This window comes from Bacillus rossius, chromosome 1 (assembly GCF_032445375.1).
Source record: "Bacillus rossius redtenbacheri isolate Brsri chromosome 1, Brsri_v3, whole genome shotgun sequence".
NCBI classification, from domain to species: domain Eukaryota; kingdom Metazoa; phylum Arthropoda; class Insecta; order Phasmatodea; family Bacillidae; genus Bacillus; species Bacillus rossius.
In genome coordinates, this window is record NC_086330.1 from 95,426,011 (window position 1) to 95,447,550 (window position 21,540).

Here is a 21,540-nt window from a genome sequence, read left to right on the forward strand (position 1 = left end):
AGAATAAGAAAAAAACGTGAAAAAAAAATAAATCAAGCAATTGTTGGGAACTCTGTGAGACTGCAGCTTACCTCACCAGTGGGTCGCACAGAACTGGGGCAGGGTTACAAGGTTGCTCCTTACTTTATGCGGGAGCGGAAGTAGTGTTATTTTAATCTCAGATGCTGTCAGTTTGTATCTGGATGGCTGCAAAAGAGCACATAAATATCGCTTAAATAATGAAAGTGTCTGTATTACTGATTCAATTCTTAAAACAATACTTTTATACACCACACTGGCAGTGACCGACCAGGACATCACTGTGTGCGCTCCAACAGAAGCACAGTGGCGGACGATACTGGGACGCAGGCTTTGGTTACTGTTCAGGGCAGTATTGCATCATTCTTAATGCAGAAACATAATCGCCTTACAGTAGTTACCTGGAGATGGTATCTGGTCTAGTATGTGGTAAACAGGCCTTTATAGCAACTCCTGAGGCCAGAACCAGAAGGACCACAGAGGGTGAGGAATTAGAAAATGGATGCGTGAAATACTTCCAGGCAGCACCTAGCTTGCCAGTTTCTACATTGGTGAAAACGAGTTACTCATCCATTAAGAAAAATATTACACTGATAAACATTATAATTACAAAATACCTTCTTTGTCTTTTTAAAAAAATTACTTACATTTATTAAATTATATAAGTAGTTTGCACTCGCTCTAGTTCCTGGTGTGTTAGAGACGTCGCACTACACTAGTTCAAGACACCGCAATAACCTTGCCATCACCCGAGGTCTCGGGTTTGGGACCCCGGATGAGCCCAGTGATTGCTGGCGGAGATTATTTAGTTCTTTTCTTTATGAGGGGGCTCCAGGCTAGCCGTTGTGATTGTGTGGGTCGTTGGCTCCAGTGTGGATCACTGGACTCGAGGCAATTATTAATTTATAAACCTTACAAGAGCTTCCAAATAAAGCTGGTTCAGGCACACAGTTCTTACACAGTAAATATGAGTCTTCTCCTATATAAATTAACTGTTGTTTGTTCTGGCAGCTGCAACACCAGGGTGGATGTCACCAGACACAATTATCGTCTGTCGCCATTAACGTGAGCTGTCCTGTGCAACTGCGAATTTTGTCGTCCTTATCAAGATGCACAGTTATGTTCTTTACCGCGGAACGGATCGTCCGCCCTAGGCCACTTTCTGTTGGCTACTGCCTCGCGGCAGCATCGCAAACTTCCTCCGTGCGAGCTGCGCGAGGGGTGCGTTCCGCCAGCGGGATTCGGTGCTGACGGGGCGGGGACCGGGCTTTACAGCTGCAGGAGGTACGACATCAAATGCCCCCCCCCCCCCCCCGGAAAAGCCCGGTATTACCCCGCGAGCAGTACCCTGCGATGTGGTTGCATCCCTAGCACTGCCAGCAGAATAGAGCTGGGGGCGCCTGGGGTGGCCTCAACCGGTAGGGTCGTCTCTCGTGCTCTGTGATACCAGGTGGAGGTGTAGGTGCCCTGTTTTCCTTGGGTCGTAGTTGGTAGGGCTGTCTCGTCCTCTCTGGCCCACTTGGTGGTGTGGACACCATTGGGGCATTGCAGTACATTACATAGTCCAGCAGTCGCATCGGGCAGCTGCATTTTCGTTCGGGCCTACCTACCCCCTGCTCATCTGGCTTGTCCACTCGTACACGAAATGTTGTGTCTGCGAGTGTCGCCGGGTGACCCCATCCTCCTCGGGTTAGTGTTAGACTCGGTTTGGCTTCTGGTTCTACTGGTTCTGTCACACAGGGGACCGTTTCAAGTGGTTGATCATCCTGTTCCTGGAGTTTCCCTGTCACCATTTCTGTTATCGTGAGCCAGGAGGGGCAGGCCCTGCATTTCCGGCACCTGCATGGTGTGGAATTGGTGCTCGTGTCTTCCTCCCATCTTGGCGGGGGGTCTTCCCTGATCCTTCCCTCTCCTTGCTTCGCGATCTCCATGGCTGGTATGTCGTCATCGGGTATTGGCTCTTCAGCGATCTCACTGTCCCCCTTTTCGTCTGGAGGATGCTCCCCCGGTAGCGCTGTTAGCCGTAGGTCATCCCGGTATATCTTACAGATTCTTCGGCCCCCTAGGTTCGCCAGGTAGGAAGTGGCCCCTAGACGACATTGGACCGTATATGGGCCTCCCCATCATGGTGCGAGTCCGGCATAGTAATTGCGCAGAGTTGCCGACAAGGGGTGGACTCGCGCGAACAAGCGACTGCCAGCTTCTAATGAGTACGGAGGTCGTGTGGTCTGGGGGGTTATCTCCTTGCATAGCTGGTTTGTCGCTGTCGTGGGCCCGCGTGTTCGCTTTCGCGCAGCTGGTTACGCTCCTCTGTCCCTTCTCCTGAATAGGGTATGCCATGGGTAACCCACTCACCAGGCAGTGAGAGATTACGGCCCTGGACCATTTATGCCGGGGTCATTCCAGTGGTGGCGTTCACACGACTCCGCACACAGAATAGTGAATCGGCAACATGGCGGTCCCACTGGGCCTGGTCGTCACTGAGTCGTAGCCACAGCTGTACCTTCAGCTCCTGGTTCCTGTGCTCGGTGGGGTTTGCCCTTGGGTGGTAGGTGGGTGTGGTGTAGTGGGCGATGTGCGTTGTCCTACACCAGTTCTTCCATTGGGCTCCCAGGAACTGGCTACCATTGTCCACGAGGGCGGATTCTGGGTAGCCCCACCGAGGCAGAATGTCTATGATGGTCGACGCTCGCACGTTTCCACAGGGGTAAGCTTTCGTCCACCTCCACCTGGTAAACATGTCTGTTACGACTACCAGGAAGCGCTTGCCCCGTGGCAAACACGGGTACGGCCCCATGTTGTCGAGAGCTATGGTCTGGAACGGGTTGGTAGGTTGGCGGGGTTGTTGCTGTTGCACACCGTCGCCACATCGGGCTTTGCACAGCTGGCAGGTTTCACACTCCCGAACATACTCGCAGAATCCCGGGCCACCCCTGGCCAGTGGTAGTGTTTACTGACTGCTTTACGGGTCTGTTCGGTACCCGGGTGTCCCGCGAGGTATGTGGTCGTGACAGAAGCGTAGCACAACTTCGCAGGCCTCAGGGGGCACATAGGTCTTTCAGCTGGTCGCTTCCCTGGGTGGTTTCTATGTAAGTCTCCCATCCCGATTCTGCCATGTCGCACACCCTTCGCCCTCCGCCTGGCCTCGGAATCTCGCGGTATCGGGGAACAGCTGTTGTGCCTCGAGCACGCGGCAGTTCACATCGGCTGCAGTGTTCGGGGGCATGTCCGCTTCGCCTATGCCCGCGGTGATGCGAGCACATGCCGGGCCAGGCCCGGCGCGTGTGACTGGGTGGTGGGTGGTAGGATGTTCTCCCATTCCTCTGTGTCGAGTGCCTCGTCTCGAGCATCCGGCTCACATGACAGCAGATCGGGCAATTGATTTTCTGACCCCGGTATGTGCTCGACTCTGAAGTCGAATGACTGGAGGAACAATGCCCAGCGAATCAATTGGCCTTTTCGTCCCTGCATGGTATGTAGCCAAGTCAAACACCGATTGTCTGTTCGGAGGATGAATTGTCTTCCTTCGAGGTGGGGCCAGTACTTCTTTATTGCCCAGACTACCGCTAGGCACTCTTGTTCATTACTGTGGTATCGTCTCTCAGCTGGTCCGAATTTTGTGCTGGCGTAATCGATAATGTGACTATCTCCTTGTGTGTCCACATGGAATAGCACTGCACCCCCTCCCAGTGCATTCGCTTCTGTTTGTAAGAAAAGGGGGCACTCGGGATCCACCCAGATCAACAAGTGGCATTGGGTGAATGCAAGTTTAACTTGATCGAATGCCCGTTGTGCCAAAGGGCCCTAGTGGTAGCATGCTTGAGGCTAGAGCAAGTCTGTAAGGGGCGAGATGATCTAAGAAAAGTCCGGGATATAGGTAGCTGCACAGCCAGTTTATTAAGCCTATGAATCTTTGCAGTTGTTTTCGTGTTCGGGGAGCTTCGGCTTCTGCGATCTTCTGCAGGTGGTATAACTGGGGACGGTTCCCACTCTCGCTGACGATGTGACCGAGAAAGTCTACCTCACCAGCCCCGATGTGGCACTTAGCAGGGTTGGCCGTAAGATGGTGGGTGGCCAATCGCTCCATCACTAGGGCCAGGCGACGGCAGTGGTCCTCCCACGTTTCCGAAAAAACGATCACATCTTCGAGGTAGGCTATTTTAAACTGCCCTATGTAGCCTTCTAGGACCCTATCCATTATGACCTCAAAGGTGGCCGGGGCGCACTTCAGACCAAACAGCATCGCTCGGAACTGGAAGCACCTGCCATCAGGCACAGTGAATGCTGTCTTTTCCCTATCTTACCATCTTATCGACACCTGCCAGTAACCGGACTTCAGGTCCAGGGTGCTAAACACTCGAGCTCTACCCAGCCCGACTACGGCCGCCTCGACACTAATATGTGGGGATGGGGAACTGATGGTTACCGCATTCAGTGGCTGGAAATCAGCACAGAACCGGAGGTACCTGTTCTTTTTTGAGGCTAGTACTATATCGGCATTGTAGTGACTATTCGAGGGCTCTATGATTCCATTCTGTAGCATTTCTGTGACTTGTTCACTGATTACTCGCTGTTCGCGAAAACCATACCCGTGTGGGGGGTCGTACACCGGTTGGTCTGTGGTGGTAGGGATAGAGTGCTCGGCCACTGTAGTGCACCTGAGTGGGTCGGCCACGACGAACACGTCCTGTCGCTCGCGAAGGGCCCTGTTTAACTGGTCTTGGAACTCTGGGGGAACATTGTGCTGGAGGTCGGTCAAAGTCAATACTTCGCCAGTTGGTGGGGGCACTCGTCCCATGGTGTACACTTGAGTCGTTCTGTCAGGCCAACGTGGACGCGGGCGGCTCCCATCTTCCGCACTGTGTCGTGCTCCACCAACCACGGTTGTCCCAAAACTAGCTCCTCATGTAATTCTTTTACAACCAAGGCAGTGACATGAGTAATGAATTCCCGCAGCTCACCTTGACATCCGCATATCCGATTATCTAACCAGCATGGGTGGTGGTGACCAGGTACAGCTCGTCACGGTGTTGGCGTAGCACTCCAGATGGCACCAGGGAGGGGTGGACGAACACGTGGCTCACCCCTGTGTCAACCAGGGCAGTAGTGGGTCGGTTGTTCACTTCCACTGGGATTTGGAGTAAGTTGTCCATGGTTCGACCAATCTGTTTCAATATCGGTGGCTGGTAACTTCCTGCAGAGAAGGGGGGTTCTACTCCCGCCTCCCCTGTGACCTGTTTCCCGAAGGCCATTGTTGAGGTTGTGGTTTCTGTTTTGGTGGTTGCATGGTTCCAGCCTGTGGGTAGGCTTGCGTCCGTGGACATTCGCTGTGCCAGTGGCATGTCCCTTGAGGGCAAATTTGACAGCAGGGAGGGGGGCAGTTGAAGTATGTTGTCCCTTGTGGTGGGAACCCTGACACTCGTTGGGCCACCGGTGGTAGTGGTGGCACCTCGTCAATTGCCCGGAAGCATCGTGGTTGGAAAGATGGTGGGGCTTGCAAGGCGAGTTGTCTCCAGCTGCTGGGTGGTCCCTGGTCTCCCCCGTGTGCTTCAGGTGGTTATCGGCGCCAGACCTTTTGAAGGTCTGCTGGACGTAATCCTCTACTGTCGGTGTGTGGCTGACTCGTAGGAAGGGCTGTAACTCATCCAGTAGTAACATGGTGACTGTGGGTAGCACATGGATAGGATCAATATTCGGTGAAATTCGTCTGAACAATTGCAGTTTGTTCGCAATGAAGTTTTCGACCGGTTCTCCATCTCTTTGTGTGGTGCCGTAAAACTGTGATGCTTACTGTCCTATAGGTGCTCTGGTGTTGAACCGGCGCTTGAACGTCTCTTTGAACTCCTGCCACGTGATGTCGAACCTTCCCCACAGGTTCCACCAGTTCCAGGCGGAACCACGCAGTTGTTCGCTGGTCCTCTCTGCCCACTCGTCCTGTGGTAACCCGCAGAGCGCCAGTCGAGTTTCACACTGTTGCAAGTATGCCTCTGGGTCCTCGTATGGAACTCCGCTAAACTCTGCTAGTGTTAGCCAGCGCATCAGGGGTCGGGGTGGGGTTGTCTAGCCTGAGTAGGCTGAGGTCGGCAGCTCCATGTTCGCCGTCCTCTCCATGACATGGCAGGCGAGGTTGGGGGTTGCGTCTAATTTGCTGTTCGTCTGCATTCCAATTTCGCGCTTCATGGTGTTCATGGGCTGCGGTTTTGTTTCGGGTTGTAAGGGCCGTGTTAGTTCAGTTCCTAATTTTTCTCTCCAGTTGTCATCCCAGTTAATCTCCCACTGTTTTGTTACTGGTTCGCTTTTACCTTGCACGAGGCTTGACTTTGGTGGGCATGTACAGGTGTTCCAACACGGAGAGGAGCCTGTCAGTATATCGACATTTTGTGGTCTGAGGCATTGCGGACACACCGACGGTATCTTATGTGGCAGCATTCTGTATGTTTACGAGGTGTATTAGGTTGCGCACAGTTGTTTCGCTGACATCGCGCAGCTGTTCACTCGCCGAGTCGCGGCAGCTTGGGCGGTGGAATGCGGGAGGGTGGGGGGAGGACGGTGATGCGCGAAGGAGTGATGGAATGGACCGGGGGAGGATTCCGAAGCAGGGAAGAGAGAGGAAGCGCATGCAGGTAGGATGGGGGTGCGTGAAAAAACCGGAGAACAGACAGGAAGCGCATGTAATAAGGAGGGGATGAGTGGAGGAGGTGGAAGAGGGGTTGCGAAACAGCAGAGAATGAGAAAACGAGAGGATCCTCGATAGGGAGAGGGGAGGGAGTCCTTTGTCGCCTCACTCCGTCGCCACTTAGTCTGGCCACGATTCCCTAGCGCATCAAAAATGGTAGTTTTTTTCTTGGCTGTTTTGTGTTTAATTTCCGTCAATTTGCTTGACTAGGTTATTGCATTTTTGCCACACGCAGGGGCGCCATTAACCTTCACCCGAGGTCTGTGTTTGGGACCCTGGATGAGCCCAGTGATTGCTGGCTGAGATTATTTAGTTCTTTTCTTTATGAGGAGGCTCCACGCTAGCCGTTGTGATTGCGTGGGTTGTCGGCCCCAGCGTGGATCACAGGACTCACAGCGATTATTAATTTATAAAACTTACAAGAGCTTCCAAATTGAGCTGGTTCAGGCACACAGTTCTTACAGAGTAAATATGAGTCTTCTCCTACATAAATTACCTGTTGTTTGTTCTGGCAGCTGCAACACTAGGGTGGATGTCATCACACACAATTGTCGTCTGTCGCCATTAACGTGCGCTGTCCAGCGCAATCGCGAATTTTGTCGTCCTTATCAAGATGCACAGTTATGTTCTTTACCGCGGGACGGATTGTTTGCCCTAGGCCGCGTTCTGTTGGCTACTGCCTCGCGGCAGCATCGCGAACTTCCTTCGTGCGGGCCGCGCTAGGGGTGCGTTCCGCCAGTGGGATTCGGTGCTGATGGGGTGGGGACCGGGCTTTACCCCCGCAGGAGGTACGACGTCACCTTAAATTGCGACTCAAGGGCATGACCGACAAAAAAAGTTCCATAGAGAGCCCAGGGCACAGAGGGTCGGCATCAGTGGCATCCCGAAATCACTCTAAATATTATGATATATAGTTCCTCGCTGTATGCCATGGTCGATCCCTCTCCTATTTCCCTGAGTGGTATTATTTATGCCATTTCAAATGCTTTGTTAGCATCAAGACAAAAACATTAAAGTAGACCTCTTATTTTGGTTTTTACAGATGGTGACAATATTCATAGGTGCCAACGATTTCTGTCTTGGCATGTGTTACAGAAATGTAACTGCAATACCTCGTAACTGCAAAAGTGCATTGATGAAAGCACTAGATTACTTACAAGCTAATTTGCCTCGCACTTTTGTCTCTCTGGTTGCTACTAAAAGTAAGTAAATATATATTTTAGTATAACCCTTACTTTTAATTTAATTATTAATTAATTTGTGCAATCAATTTTTTTTATATCGAATTCAGTTTTTATTAAATTCACTCTCTCAGCGATATATGACGTTACTTAACTGTAAAAATGCATTCAGCACGCAAATTTCCAGAAACATTTCAGTTATTTATAGTCACTTACCTAATATTTTTTTAGTATTTATTTTTCATAAGTATTAAAACTATCACAACCTTATTTGCAAACCTCATATCACGGTCTTGCCTCATATCGTCATATATAATGTAAGTCAATGCCACATTACAAAATCTCATATTAGAATTGTGTAATTCCCGCCCATCGCACCTTCTATACCGGTTCCTCGAGCAGTTGGCAAAAGGTGTAGTAATAATGTGCAGAAGATGGTGTAGTTACACCTGCAAGTATAACGATTTGGTTCTAATAGTGTGTGTTCTGCTGTACTGCTTCTGGTAACAACATTAAGATCCTTTTCCAGAGCCATATAAGTAAAATCTAAGCAAAAACTTTGAAGTTAGTCAAATGGTTAAATACTTTCTTTAGCTGCTTCCAGATACTGGCCTAATGGATCCCATAGCTAAGGGATCCACTAAAAGTTAATTGTAGGGGATGCGCCCATTTTTACATTGCTACCGAATTCTCACTAGGTATGCTAATGCGTCCCTACACGCGTCCACTAAACCCGAGTTTTCTAGGAATGTGACACTCGCGTCCACTAATGCGTCCCTACATTATTTAGCTTCGGAATAGTGTTGTATTTTGTTTGTTTATGTTAATGCTTCAGAATTTTGGCATAAGATTAGTTGAAAAAATAAATGTTTAGTTTATAACTAAAATAGAGACAAAAAATCGTAAATAAGAAGTATGAAAAGTATTATCTATTGGTGAACTAAAACTATTATAAATGTAGTCAACGAGTCAATATAATTATATAGATAATTTGATTACTTAACTTATATCCCTTAATATGTTTGCCCCTTGAACTCTCTGACTGGGCTGCGTGCCGCAATTCCAGGGCGAAGGCAGCAATCCGACTCGTTGACTCGCTAGGACGGACACTGAAACAGTTTTGTCCTAGTATTAAAACAGGCAACTAGGACGTTACCAACACATAACCTGGGACTGAAAATATGGCACTCGTGGTCTCGGCAATTCGTTACTTGCTGCTAAATTAACTGCGGGAGGTTGAGTGTCTTTTAACAAGGTAACGACATGTAAACTGTTATATAGCAGGTAAGTCTTAAATCAGATACACTATGCAAATGCCCACTCGCCTGCTCTAAACCATGCTGTCGCCACATACAAACCTCTATCAACCCGTTATGCCAAAATATTTCTCAGTCCAGACAAGTATTATTTATCACTAGCCTTATTGACTCATAAATTCTTCCAAGTTCTTGCAGCAACACACAGGACTTTATGGCAAGTACAAAAACAGAGAGAGTTTACCATTTTCAAGTCAAGGAGGCGGTGAAGGCGACGACAGCGGACGAGATTCTTTGATAATGTACATGGGCAGCAAGGTTGTCTCGGCATCGTCGACCAGCAGGCTTCCTCTCCTTCGCCTCTCGAATCGTCCATCGAAAAGTTGGTAGAAATATCTTAACTGTTCCCACGGGAAGTGACTTTGGGTGCAGTTTCCTGGTTCAGATCAGATGCCTAACGAAGCAATCCCAGTCAGTCATTTCTCACTGGCTTACAAAGACGTCACAATCGCCATGGCAGTCCTGGGAGCGGAATGCTCGCACTTGGCATCGATCCCTGGGTCCGCCAGGAGAACCAGGCTGCGCACTACAGCTAATAACCCCAATAATGGTCCTAATTCATTTTTGGGGGTTTAGGGAACATGGCTTTTAGCTCCATAGAGGTGTGTGAGTTAAAATGGCCCGTGGCAAAGTGTGTTAGGTTAATTTTTAATCTCGAGTAGCCTAGGCGGTCGTAAGTTACTCTTATTTCGTGGGATTTCTAGCCCTTCCGGGGGGAGGGGGGTTAAGATTTTAAGTTTAATATGTTTCCGAGCAGTGGTCATGTTCTGCTCAGGTCTTAATTATGTTATTTGCTTAAAGTTTGTTTGGATTTTGATTAGTTTCTTTTTTATTTAGGACTGGAATAGAATTTACTGGGTTCTGTTTTGCCAGGTATTGTTTAAGTCCAAGGTTCTTATGTCACTATGCCACTAACCCCCTCTCTAAATCAAGAGTAGGAGCTAGGGTTGTGGAGGGGACGAGTCCCCTAGACCCACGGCCGGCTCGGAGTGTACCTAGGGTGGTGCTGTGCTGCAGCCCATAATCTCTGCCAGCTCCAGAACTGCACTGTGCGAGATGGGAGTCTGGTAGGAAGACAGCCCAGGTAGGCTCCTGTCGCTGGGGATCTGATTTCTGGGGTGAGCTGGCTCAGCTGCGAGGTGGGCGCCCCGGATGTCCAGCCCGGCCTCCAGCAGGCGAGTGGCATCCTGAGTGGTGGTGAAGACCATCCTGTAGAGACCGGTTGGGCGCCCTGTGGCCCGGCTGTGGCCCTGCCAGCACTAGGTTGGGGTGTGGCCAGCAGCACGCAGGGGCCATGTCCACCTCTTCTGTTGGCACCCTGGCCCCTCTGGCGTTTCTTGCCCCCGCGTAACTGAAACAGTCTCTCTTCTCTTGATAGGAGCGGTCTGTGTCGCCGCGCAGGTCCCCGAAGGTGGCAGCAGAGGCGAGTAGTTTGGAGCGACGAGGAGTGTCAATGCTGCGCCCCACCAACTGTGATTGGGTGTGTCGGTTTCTGGTAGATCTGGCATCTCGGAGCACTGGGGCAGACTCTGGGGCAGGCTGTGCTGCTTATTTGGTGCCAGCGTCGCATCCCAGCATGGTCTTTTAGGTGATACACGAGACGTACCAGATAGGATCGACTGTCACTCACACAGCCGGGGTGCGGACTCGCAGCGGTGGTTTGAGGTCTGCAGAAAGCTGGAGGAGGGCCTTCGTGGCTCTCGTGGTTCACATGCAGACTGTCTGGAATCCACGGTCGTGTTCATTAGGCACATTATCAGTGTTCTGTAGACAGCTGCTCGTTGATAGCAGCTGGCGCAGATTTGTTCCTTTGTAGTGGTCTAGTTTGAAAATCTGGGCGACGACAAGTGGTGTCTCTGCGCCGAGTGGTGCTGTAGACTCCTTCTCTTTCGGACTTCCATAGTTCTCGTCCCAGCCTGTATAGGGTCGCGGAGTATCCCGCACGGAAAGAGGTGGCAAATTCTCAAAGTGTAACTCTGGTGTCAGCACAATTTGGTGAAGCGAAGGTGAAAATATCTTCAACCTGCTTCCTTGTCTGTTTCTTGTTGAATCCATTCGGCATAGTGCTGGACCCTAAGCTGGAACACATCTGCCTGCGTCCGCAACGAGAGCTCGAATGGGCGCAGTTTCCTGTTCAGAGCGCGTTATTCCAATGACAGCCGAATGTAAACGAGCTGCTCCGAAGCTGGCTCGCGCGCGGGAAACCGAGCGGGTGGCGTTGTCCCGTTGCTAGGCGCACATTCGTAAACTGTATCATCATTTACGTTAACGTAAAAACTACACACATTGAAAAATTAAAAATCAGAATGAGAAACTAAAAGTATTTGTAGATATGTGATCTAAATAGAATGCAATAATGAGTTTTAAAACATATTGCAATGTACAGGTTGAGTTGTCCTATAATCATGTATATGCTGAGAAAATTGTTCATTTCATGTCTTTTTTTCATCGAAGTGGACCATAATGCTGACTGAGCAAATAAATTGGTCACATGTTTGTTTCCCCAGTATTTGTTTAGCACAAAAACTTTAACTTCACTGTTTCTGCACACTACAAATTTCTGCCTTAATATATATACTCTATGGTAGTGTAGCTGGGCGGGAATTACAAATTAGGGTTCATGTTTTGGTAATTATAATTTAGACTTTGTTCGAACTTCCAAAACTATTGGATGGAAAATATTATTTGAAGATTTTAATAATTTTTAAATATTAATAGTAATAAGTAAAATCATTAAAATGAAAAAAGTCACACATTCTTAAATCACATTCTTAAGTTTGTAGTTTTGCATCCAAATTTAAAGAAAAAAAGGCCTTAATGTATTACTTATGATAAAGGTTTTTACATAGATTAAATTCCAGTTTAATATTGTAGTAGGCTATGCGTACATTTTCAATCAATACATTTAATACTTTTTTTAAATACTTGTGCACTTTATTACTTTCTACATCTTAAACTTGTTTCTGTAAACTCATTACCTTTTTGCGTGCAGATGTTGAAGAATGTATTTGCGATAAGGTTTTAAATTATATCCTGAAATTTATTCAGGCCATATTGGATAAAATATATTCCTAGTATCTTAAATAAATAATTATAAACAGATTACTTTTTAAATTAAAATATATTAGTTTATATTCAGTCGCCTCTACAGAGTATAATATCAGCCAGAACATTTTTCCTTGTGATTAGTATTATTCATAAAAGAAAGAAAATAATTATATTAATTCCATATTGGTGACTTCTTGATATGCATAGCTAGTTTTATGCAACTTTTCACTGTACATGCAGTCCTTCCCTATGTCTATTAGCAAAGCAGTAAGCTCATTTTGTGATATAATCCAAAATCAAGTCAGAATTTGAACTGTTCATAAATCGAGGTTCATGTCTGCCCGGCAGACATGGAGATAGCAACGAGAGTGAAGGGCCGACCACTCGTCTGCAAGATAATGGGTCAGATCATGTGCCCTTGTCTGGTTGGCTACGGCTTCAGTGACCGACAGCAAGAGTTCAAGAACATCATGGACCAGGTGCAGCGGGCAGGATTTGAACTGGTAACTACTAGCTGCACACAGCAGCACAGTCTGTGATCTTCAATCCGGCATTCTCAAGTTCAGCACCTCCTGTACTCCAGCATCAATCGAGCCACTCACAATCACATTTTTCCCATGGATAGGACCGTTAAGAGAGTTTATGAGGGGGGGGGGGGAGTTCCCGAGGCTCGATGAGTTTTGATTTATGTTAGGACGGAAACCAGAGGCGGCACTAGAGTTTGCAGGGTCCTGGGAAATTAACTTTGGCAGGGCTCTAATATTTTGGAGAGGAGTCTTACCAGGGAGCAGGGGGGATTATGGAATACCTCCCAAGAGAAAGGTGTTCAATGGCACTCTCCAAAGAATTAGAAAAATAAAAGCTAGAAAAAAACAAACATGTTTTGAACCAAAATTTAACTTAATTTTTGACGAAGGTTGTGCTAGTTTATCTTATATGTTGGTATCACTGGTGCAACAGTAATAAAGGGATGGTGCAGGGTCCTATAGCTGAGGGCCCTGGAAGATTGCGCTCCTGACGAAAACCACAAGTATCTTACTAATACAGTTTATAGAATACCTTTCAAGTTATGTGATACACGCAGATCACATTTACGACTACGGCCACTGTAATGTTTACAGTATTTAGAGCTATTTTTTTTATTATATTTTAGTTTTTGTTGTACATTAAATTATACGGAGGGGGCCTGATGAAATCATTTGTCTCTGGACCCTTATTTTTTCCCAACAATCCTGTAGGTAGCTTCTCATTTTCTAGTAGATTGCATATCACATTTGCACAATATTAAACTTTACATATAGTGTACAGCCATAGAGTAGAATATTACGACTTGTTATACATATCATTGCACTAAACATTAATTTTTATTTTGGTATACATTGACGTTAGAAAATCCGGCATGGCTGTATTCCTGAATGTGCTTATTTAAAGAGCTTTTACTGCACTAACAGAAACATGTCAGGCATTTTCTGGGTTTTTTGAATAACTTATAGCATTATTCAAAGTTAAATTAAGTGGCAATCGGAATATCCCCATAATGTATTTTCTTTTAATGTATTGCTGCCGTCCAGGTTCTCGTGTTCGAGACAGGCGCGTATAATTGGCTCTGATTCAAATTGTGTTCCAGGAGGGCGCCAGGTTAGCTCAGCGTCTAACCAATTTTGGGTTTCATGGGTGCGTTGCCCCTGCGTGGCTCGCTAGGACTGTCGGCGAAGTTCGTGGTTGGAGGTGTCCCTAGCTGGTATCACATCACAGGCCCTGTGCAGCATAATACACTGATTCATAGCTGGGATAGGGAGACTCAATACAATAACAAACACGAACTCGAGGTTTAGACTGTCGGTGACATGTCACGCACGGAGTGTGCGGAGTGGTCGTTTAATCAGCTGGACATTTACATTCGCAATTACACTTACACGGCGTACAAGAAATTACCCTACAAAATTACACTTGATTCAATGTGAGTGCTCTGATGCACTGTCACTAGTTAAGCCCTCACGCCAGCCGAGTTTAAGGGGTAAATTGATTGGAGGCGGCCAATCCCGAAAGTTGCTAATTTGGCGGCGCCCGTATTTACCTGTGTGAACCGCGGCCCGCAGTTAAATTCGATACAAAGTTTACACGTAGCTGTCGTCGGCGCCTGTGCACTCGACATTGAATAAAAGTTCATTGGTAGCGGGAGTCGGCCCGTGCCATAAGGTGAACTACCCCGAGTAATGTCTCGTGCGGGGAGTTTAAAGTTAAGCGGCTGGGTTAGGCCCTACACCGTAAAAGGACCGGGGACGCACGGGGAGTTAACGTAACAAAGAAAATAGGTTTGGGTTGTATGGCTATATTTACCAGAAGTACTGTTCGATGTGGACAAAGGATGATGGCTCCCCGTGGAACGCACGTCCGCCCTGGTCCGCGAGTCACTCGGTACTGGCGTCTGGCCTTGGCACGAGGGAAGGTCTCAGCATTATCTCGCGCCTAAGTTGCTAAAGTTCCGTTATTCGGAAATTATTTTAATAATAAGAAACTGAGAGCAGCCCTAAATTCACACATTCATAATTCCTAATTAATCTGATTGGCAGGTGCTCTTTTATAATTATGGTTAACTAATTTACGTAAATTAAGTTTAAATGTTAAGAGTCACACCAGAGACTGTTCGTCGCTTGCTGACTGCTCCAGTGGCTAGTTATACATAAAAAACGGAGAGGTAATACTTACGTAAACACAACACTATAATTAATTAAGGCTGGAGGCCGCGAAGGAGGCACTCACAAACTTATTATGGTAAGTTCACACGTGAGTGACTCGGGCACTCCTGCATCGCACTTTCCTTGGGCGGGGGTTTTAATTAATAGTGGAGTTATTTTTAAATTATGTTTGATTGTTAATGAACTGGGGTCGAGGTGTTTAATAAATTAGACATGGCCCTTGTTTCTACCTTGACATCGGAGGCTCGCCTGACTCGGGTGGGCCATGGCTAGGGGTGTGTTCCGTTAGCAGGGTCGGATACTGGCGGGTGCAGGTTTGGCTTTGGGGAGGCCTTCGGCTGGACGACGTCAGTATATTTATTCATAACTAAATTTCACAATCAAGTTTTTCAAAATCTGGCCTTTATCAAGGCACAAATAATATTGTGGCTGCTTTCCTAAGTTTAGCCTGTTTAAGCTGCAGTTAGGTCTGTCACATATGTAACCACAATCAGAAACCATGATAGATGTCACTCAACATGTATCAGTTCCAAGAAATCTGGTGGAATAATGTCTACACTATGCTGAGCTTTGACCTTAATATATTTTTACCTGTTAAGGATTAAAAATTTGATAGATGAAGGGAATCTTGGCACGTTAGCAGCAGGGTATGGGAGGTACCAATATTAGAATTTTGTCCCTCCTATAGTTAAAAGGATTTGGTTTTATGCTATCTTTTTGACTTACTATATCAGATGGCATGGCTTACACACTACCACGTCATTCCGAGTCGTGAGAGGTCAGCTTGGGGAGACCTAAAGTTCTGCCATTCCCGATTACACCCGAACAATTCACCTTCGGCCAACTTCGGGATTTGTTTTATTTTTGCGCAGGAAAAATTAATTCAAATATTAAAAGTGGTCGATTAGGTTAGCTACATTAAAACACTTTAAAACACTATGGACGGTTAGTTATGTTAGTATAGATACATTAAAATAAACAGAGAAATATAAATATATATAAATAAACCCGAGGTTGGCCGAAGGTGAATATTCGGGTGTGTTCGGGCAGGGACAGAACTTGATGGACATCTTAGGCTTCCTGTCAGCCTGAAGCAGTGACTGCTGTTACTATATTTCATGCAAAATAAATGGTTTACTCTTATGAGGCTCTTGGCAGTTCAATGGACAATTACACACATCATTCAGAGCTAAATGTCATCTTTAGCTTTTTGAAATTTAATAAATTCATGTTCATATTTATAATAAATAAATTTTATTTATATAAGCTGAAATTTTTCATAGCCTCATGATTACTGCCATAGCAACAATACTTAACCCACTCTTGTTATTATTAGAGGTGTAAAAGTAACGAAAAAAAGTGTACCCGTATGTATTCGTTACTATAACAATCAGTACTCGTTACTATCGTATCATTATTCGTTACTTCTGATACCGCATAACATGCAACGAAACGAGTCGTATTGCGTACGCGTACAATATGACGTTGCGTAAATAATAATAAATAGAATATATACAATTAACAATATTTGATAATTAACAGTTTTTGTTAACCAAGAAACGATTAAATCTCATTAGAGCGGCCTTATTATATTATCTCTTTTAAGATAATAAACAAAACGTGAAAATTCGCGATAATAAAAAACAAAAACATACATATTTCTAATTTGTAAAAAAATACTTTCTTACGTTGTTTCTGTTCCAATCTCAAACTTTGTCTACACACACAATACCTTTAATAAACAGTAAAAAAACTTGGACGACGAATTTCCAAATTATACTTTACTTACTAAACAAACATCGTTCTTTGTAACGTAAATTCATCGAATATGCGCGCGCATGCGTGAAACATACGAAACATGCGAGTAACGAAATACAGCCGTGTGTAACGTTTCGTTACTCGTATATAGACGGCGCACCCGTTACTCAGTAACGAATACATACGGTTTGCTACAGCTCTAGTTATTATGTTCTCACACACTAACCTATGCACATATAAGTGCATGCATATAATACCTATCATAAAGTAACATAATTAGTATTTAATATTGCATGTCACCTTTAAAAAAAATTCCTTTTGTAAGTTGATAAAATGACCTTCATGTGAATACCTACCATAAAGATTTTTCATTCCCAAATACATTAAATATTTTTTTTTTCTAAATTCCATTAAACTAATAAATTAACTGGTTACTTTAAAATACCTATTAAGTAACAAAAACATTCATACTTCTTGTATCCACAACACAGAATACCTACTTGAATATTATAATCTTATAATGGAACTTTAACATTAGAAATGCTGGTTTTTTGAGGCTAATCTGAAACAGTACACAGCGATGCTCTTCAGGTTGACTCTGGTCGCTACAACAAGAAGAAAGACTTCACCGTGGTCATGCAGCCATTCACAGTCGACTCTCAGTTCATTGAGAAGGAGACTCCGCATGGGACGGTGACGGACTTCTCGTACTTTGCGGCCGACTGTTTCCACTTCAGCCAGAAGTCGCATGCAAAAAGTACGTTAAGGGCCTGACCTGGGTGTCTGATGCTGTCCAGTAAGGTCTACAATTGAACTCAAAGAGTTGTTCAACACATAAAAAAATTTATATGCCCAGTTAAATAGTTTTTGTTTGTTTATTATTACTACTTTATTATTGTATATCCAATAATACTGTCCCTTTTCCAAAAAAAAAAATTAAAAACATATTTGTCCTTGTGTAATACTGTATGATCTGGAGCGTAAGGAGGATTTCCTTTTTGGGAGGGTTAGAAACACTTCCTTTTTTGGTTGGAATGATATATGTTTTGGATTTGGGGAGGGGGGGATATATCTTACCCTTCGCCCCCCTTCGGTAAACCCTCTGTATGAGAGTACCTACATCAAGGATCACGACCATGCCAGATTATCAAAATTCAAAACTATATAAAAGGGAATACCAAATAAAACAATAGAAAACAATAATGTTTTGTAATAAGCTGCTAAATGGCGAGAAAGACAAAAACAGCGCTGTGGCATGACCTCAGTCAATGTCAACAAACACCCGAATACCCCTGGAAGATTAGAAGACGAGTAACTCAATCAATGCTGGACCAAAGAACACCAGATTAAATAATGCTGACTGCATAGGTATTTGATAGTTCTCACTTGAATTATTTGATTTTTAAATAAAACCATTTTTATTCTTGACGCCGTCCCTGCTGCCTGTTTAGAAATTATGTTAAATTTAAAGGTTTTAAAGAATTTTGATCACAAGGGCGGGGTTCCTGGCCTCGTGGCTGCAGGCAGGGACGCGTCGGCAAAGGGCTCCCCGGGCTGTTATGGCCTACCAGGACGCCGTATTAGAGAAAACACACACGTACGTTTAACAGATTTATTACGTCGCACACGTTACACTTCGCTACGTCACATATGGCACTCTCACGCGACTGGCCGCATCATCGTCGACCTCCACTCAGCCTACATCACCCTCACTTGGCGGTACTCTTTACGGTCGCTCGGTAGCCCGGCAGCTAGTACTTTAAGAGGGGTAGTTACCCGGCGAGTTGCGAGACGAATGCTCGGGTGAGCGGCAAGCCCGTTTCTGCACACGTGGAAGTTTGCGCGGAACGTAACATGAAGTACGCTAACGACTGGTTATACAAGGTCACTTAACACAGAAACAATACACTAGAGTCACTAAGGGCTAGTCCCGAGTTCGGGCAAAGTTCAAGTGTCCCACTCAGGTGGTCACACAATGGCGGCTAATCCGCGTGGTGGCGAGGGCCACGTTATGCTGGGGACGGGCGCGGTGGAATCCGGCGGGATATCTCGTCCGCGACCGTTGCACGTCCCAGGTGATGAATCGTCATTAAGCTCAGTTTCGCGTTCGGCACTGTGCCGCCCTGCGTGGGCTACGAACTAGTTCCCCAAGGGGAGGTTTAGAGCGTGAGGCGCAGGCGCCACGATGGGTCGCCTAAATAAGTTCAATTACGTAGCACTGGAAAGACTCGGTGGCGAGTCACACATTTTAATGAAAGACCGCACGAAATATCGTACGGCCGGTTTGGGCCGACCGGGGAGCTGTTGAAAAGATTTAAAGATAGTTACCTATTGCTGTTAACATGGAGATGGCGCGAAATATGAAGGCTCCCCGTGCGTGGGGCTGCCGGCCCAGGTGAGAGCTAGGTCGCTACTGACTAACCTCCATGGCCACCGGGGCCAGGGAGGGGGAAAATTTAGGCGGGAAACTGCGGAGCGCGGGAAGATAATTCTGGCCAGTTTTGTGAACGATATTGGTTTACAAAATGATTAGTTAATTAACAATAACTATTGGCTATTTTAAAAGTTTTAGTTTTTGACGGTTTTATCAAATGCATGTACATACTACCTAGTTGCGCAGTGCCACACCCGGCCGGGCGCTTTGCACACGTAGGAGGCCGTGACTGACGTCACGCCGTTCGGGGCACTGCACTACGTTGCACGCACGGGCGTGTTCGTGGCACGGCACTGATCAGGTGTTGAGGATACATAACGGCCTGTGCTCTCAGAGAGAGCACTGACGGTGGCGTCATTCTATACAATGGAAAAAGATTATATGGTGAAATGTGATAAAACCGAAATAACACCAAAATGCAAGTTAATATACCATATAGCACCGAAATACAAGTTATACAATGGAATTAAGTAGCATTTAACCAAAACTTAATTAAAATATAAAAAAGTACCTAATCATTTGATGTTTGAAATTCATGAAATGTTATTTCCGGACAATAAATTGTACCAAAGCTCGTGGATGAGAAAAATTCATGGTTTGGTTTTATCGTGAATCTCTCATTGAATCACTTTTAAAATGCAAATGCTGGCTAATTGGGTGTGAACGTTTATACCAGAGTTCGCTGTAGTCGCCGCACCCCTAACCGCACAACTGTCACCAAAGAAGCTGTACCAATGGACCGCGGACATGCAAATGGCGTTCGAAGAACTGAAGCGCAGATTCCAACAATGTCATTTGCTGGCATGCCTGAACCGGGAGAAGCAGATAATCGTGCAAATGGATGATAGCCAGGAGGGGATAGGGGCCATCTTGTTACAGGTGGAAGATGCGATGCCAGCGCAAAATTCGGGGATGTCGAACTACGGTACAATGTAAATTAATGGGAATGTCTGGGCGTAGTGTGGGCTCTCAGGAGGTATCGGCCACACCTGGAGGGGCAGCACTTTATACTGCGAACAGACACCCAATGCTTTAAATGGCTGGCCACGATGCAGCGACAGCAGTCGAAGTTCACGCAGTGGGCCATGACGTTAGAAGCGCTGGTTTTTACTGTAGAAATGAGTTGGCTAACGAAAATCATGTCACCCGGATGACAGCGTGGAGGCCCGGGACGACATGGACTGGGACGAACTCTTACCACCTACAAGCGGCATGCCAACACAGAGCCACACGTGCGGGCAAGCAGAAGCACTGCACCATCATGGACGCGAGTCAACCCCCCACTTGATGCATTCGTGCGCGCTGCACAGCACAGGGATAGACACTCACAGGAGCTGATATGGCGAGGTGGCATGCGAAGGCTACTGCATGCTCGACGGACAGCTGCAAGTGCGCCCCGCAGGCACACAACAATCGTGGCGGACGTTCGCACCTGCAGACGCAAGGCGCGATATATTCAACATGTTACACATGGACTGACTTGCCGGGCACCCGGGTATCGACCAGACCATTCGCGCAGTACGAAACTTCTTCTTCTGGCCGGGTATAAACAAATACGTAAGGAACGCCGTGTGAGGGTGTCGGCACTACCAGAGAAAAAAGATATGGCGGACAGATGGCCTGGAGCAGCAGGTACCACGTCAACCCGCTGAGCCGTTCCACACTATTGCCCTGGACTTGATGGGGCCGTATCCGAGGACAGGATGAGGGAAGCGGTTTTTGCTGGTCGTCACCGACTGTTTTACACGTTGGGTCGAGGCTTTCCCACTGGCAAAATGCAGCATAGGCACTATTGCGCGAGCCCTGGAAACCGAATTCTTCCTGCGTTGGGGCTACCCGCGCGTCCTTTTAAACGTCAACACATCACAGTTCTCGGGACAGAAGTGGAAGGAATTATGTGGAAAATGGCAGGTTACACCGCATATCATGCCGGTATACTTCCCCCGAGCCAACCCTACTGTTAGACATAATAAAGATATGAAGATGCAGATGAGGCTCAGACTGGCGGAAGATCACACGCAGTGGGATACTCACATTCCAGACATCATCTACTGCCTACGACGGCACATCAACACAGTCATCGGTGAATCCCCAGCTATCCTCGTTCAGGGGCGAAATCTCCCCCTACCCGGCCAATACCGAGTGCAGGATGGGCAAAGATAAGACTCGGAGAACACCCTGGTAGCGCACATGTGTGGCATTGCGAGGCATCGCGAGGCTACATGACGAAGCCCATCGCAGACAAGCGAATTACCAGGCACAACACACGCCTGTCACGACACGACCACCACCGGTATTGATGCCCGGCCTGATGGTCTACGCGCGCCTGCACATGCTTTCGGATGGAAGCCGGAACTTCTACGCGGGACTCGCGCCCAGGTGGACCGGACCTGTTCCTGTGGTGCGAGTG

General features: G+C 46.7%; 1 protein-coding gene across 1 annotated transcript in view; it reads left to right on the top strand.

Moving 5' to 3' along the window:
* Positions 1-21,540, top strand: part of LOC134540461 (phospholipase B1, membrane-associated-like) — a 108,171-nt gene that overhangs the window by 69,612 nt on the left and 17,019 nt on the right. The window contains exons 6-8 of the mRNA XM_063383233.1: positions 7,737-7,896; positions 12,588-12,742; positions 17,288-17,453. Of these exons, the coding sequence (XP_063239303.1) occupies positions 7,737-7,896; positions 12,588-12,742; positions 17,288-17,453 (481 nt within the window). The remainder of the gene's footprint in view (positions 1-7,736; positions 7,897-12,587; positions 12,743-17,287; positions 17,454-21,540) is intronic.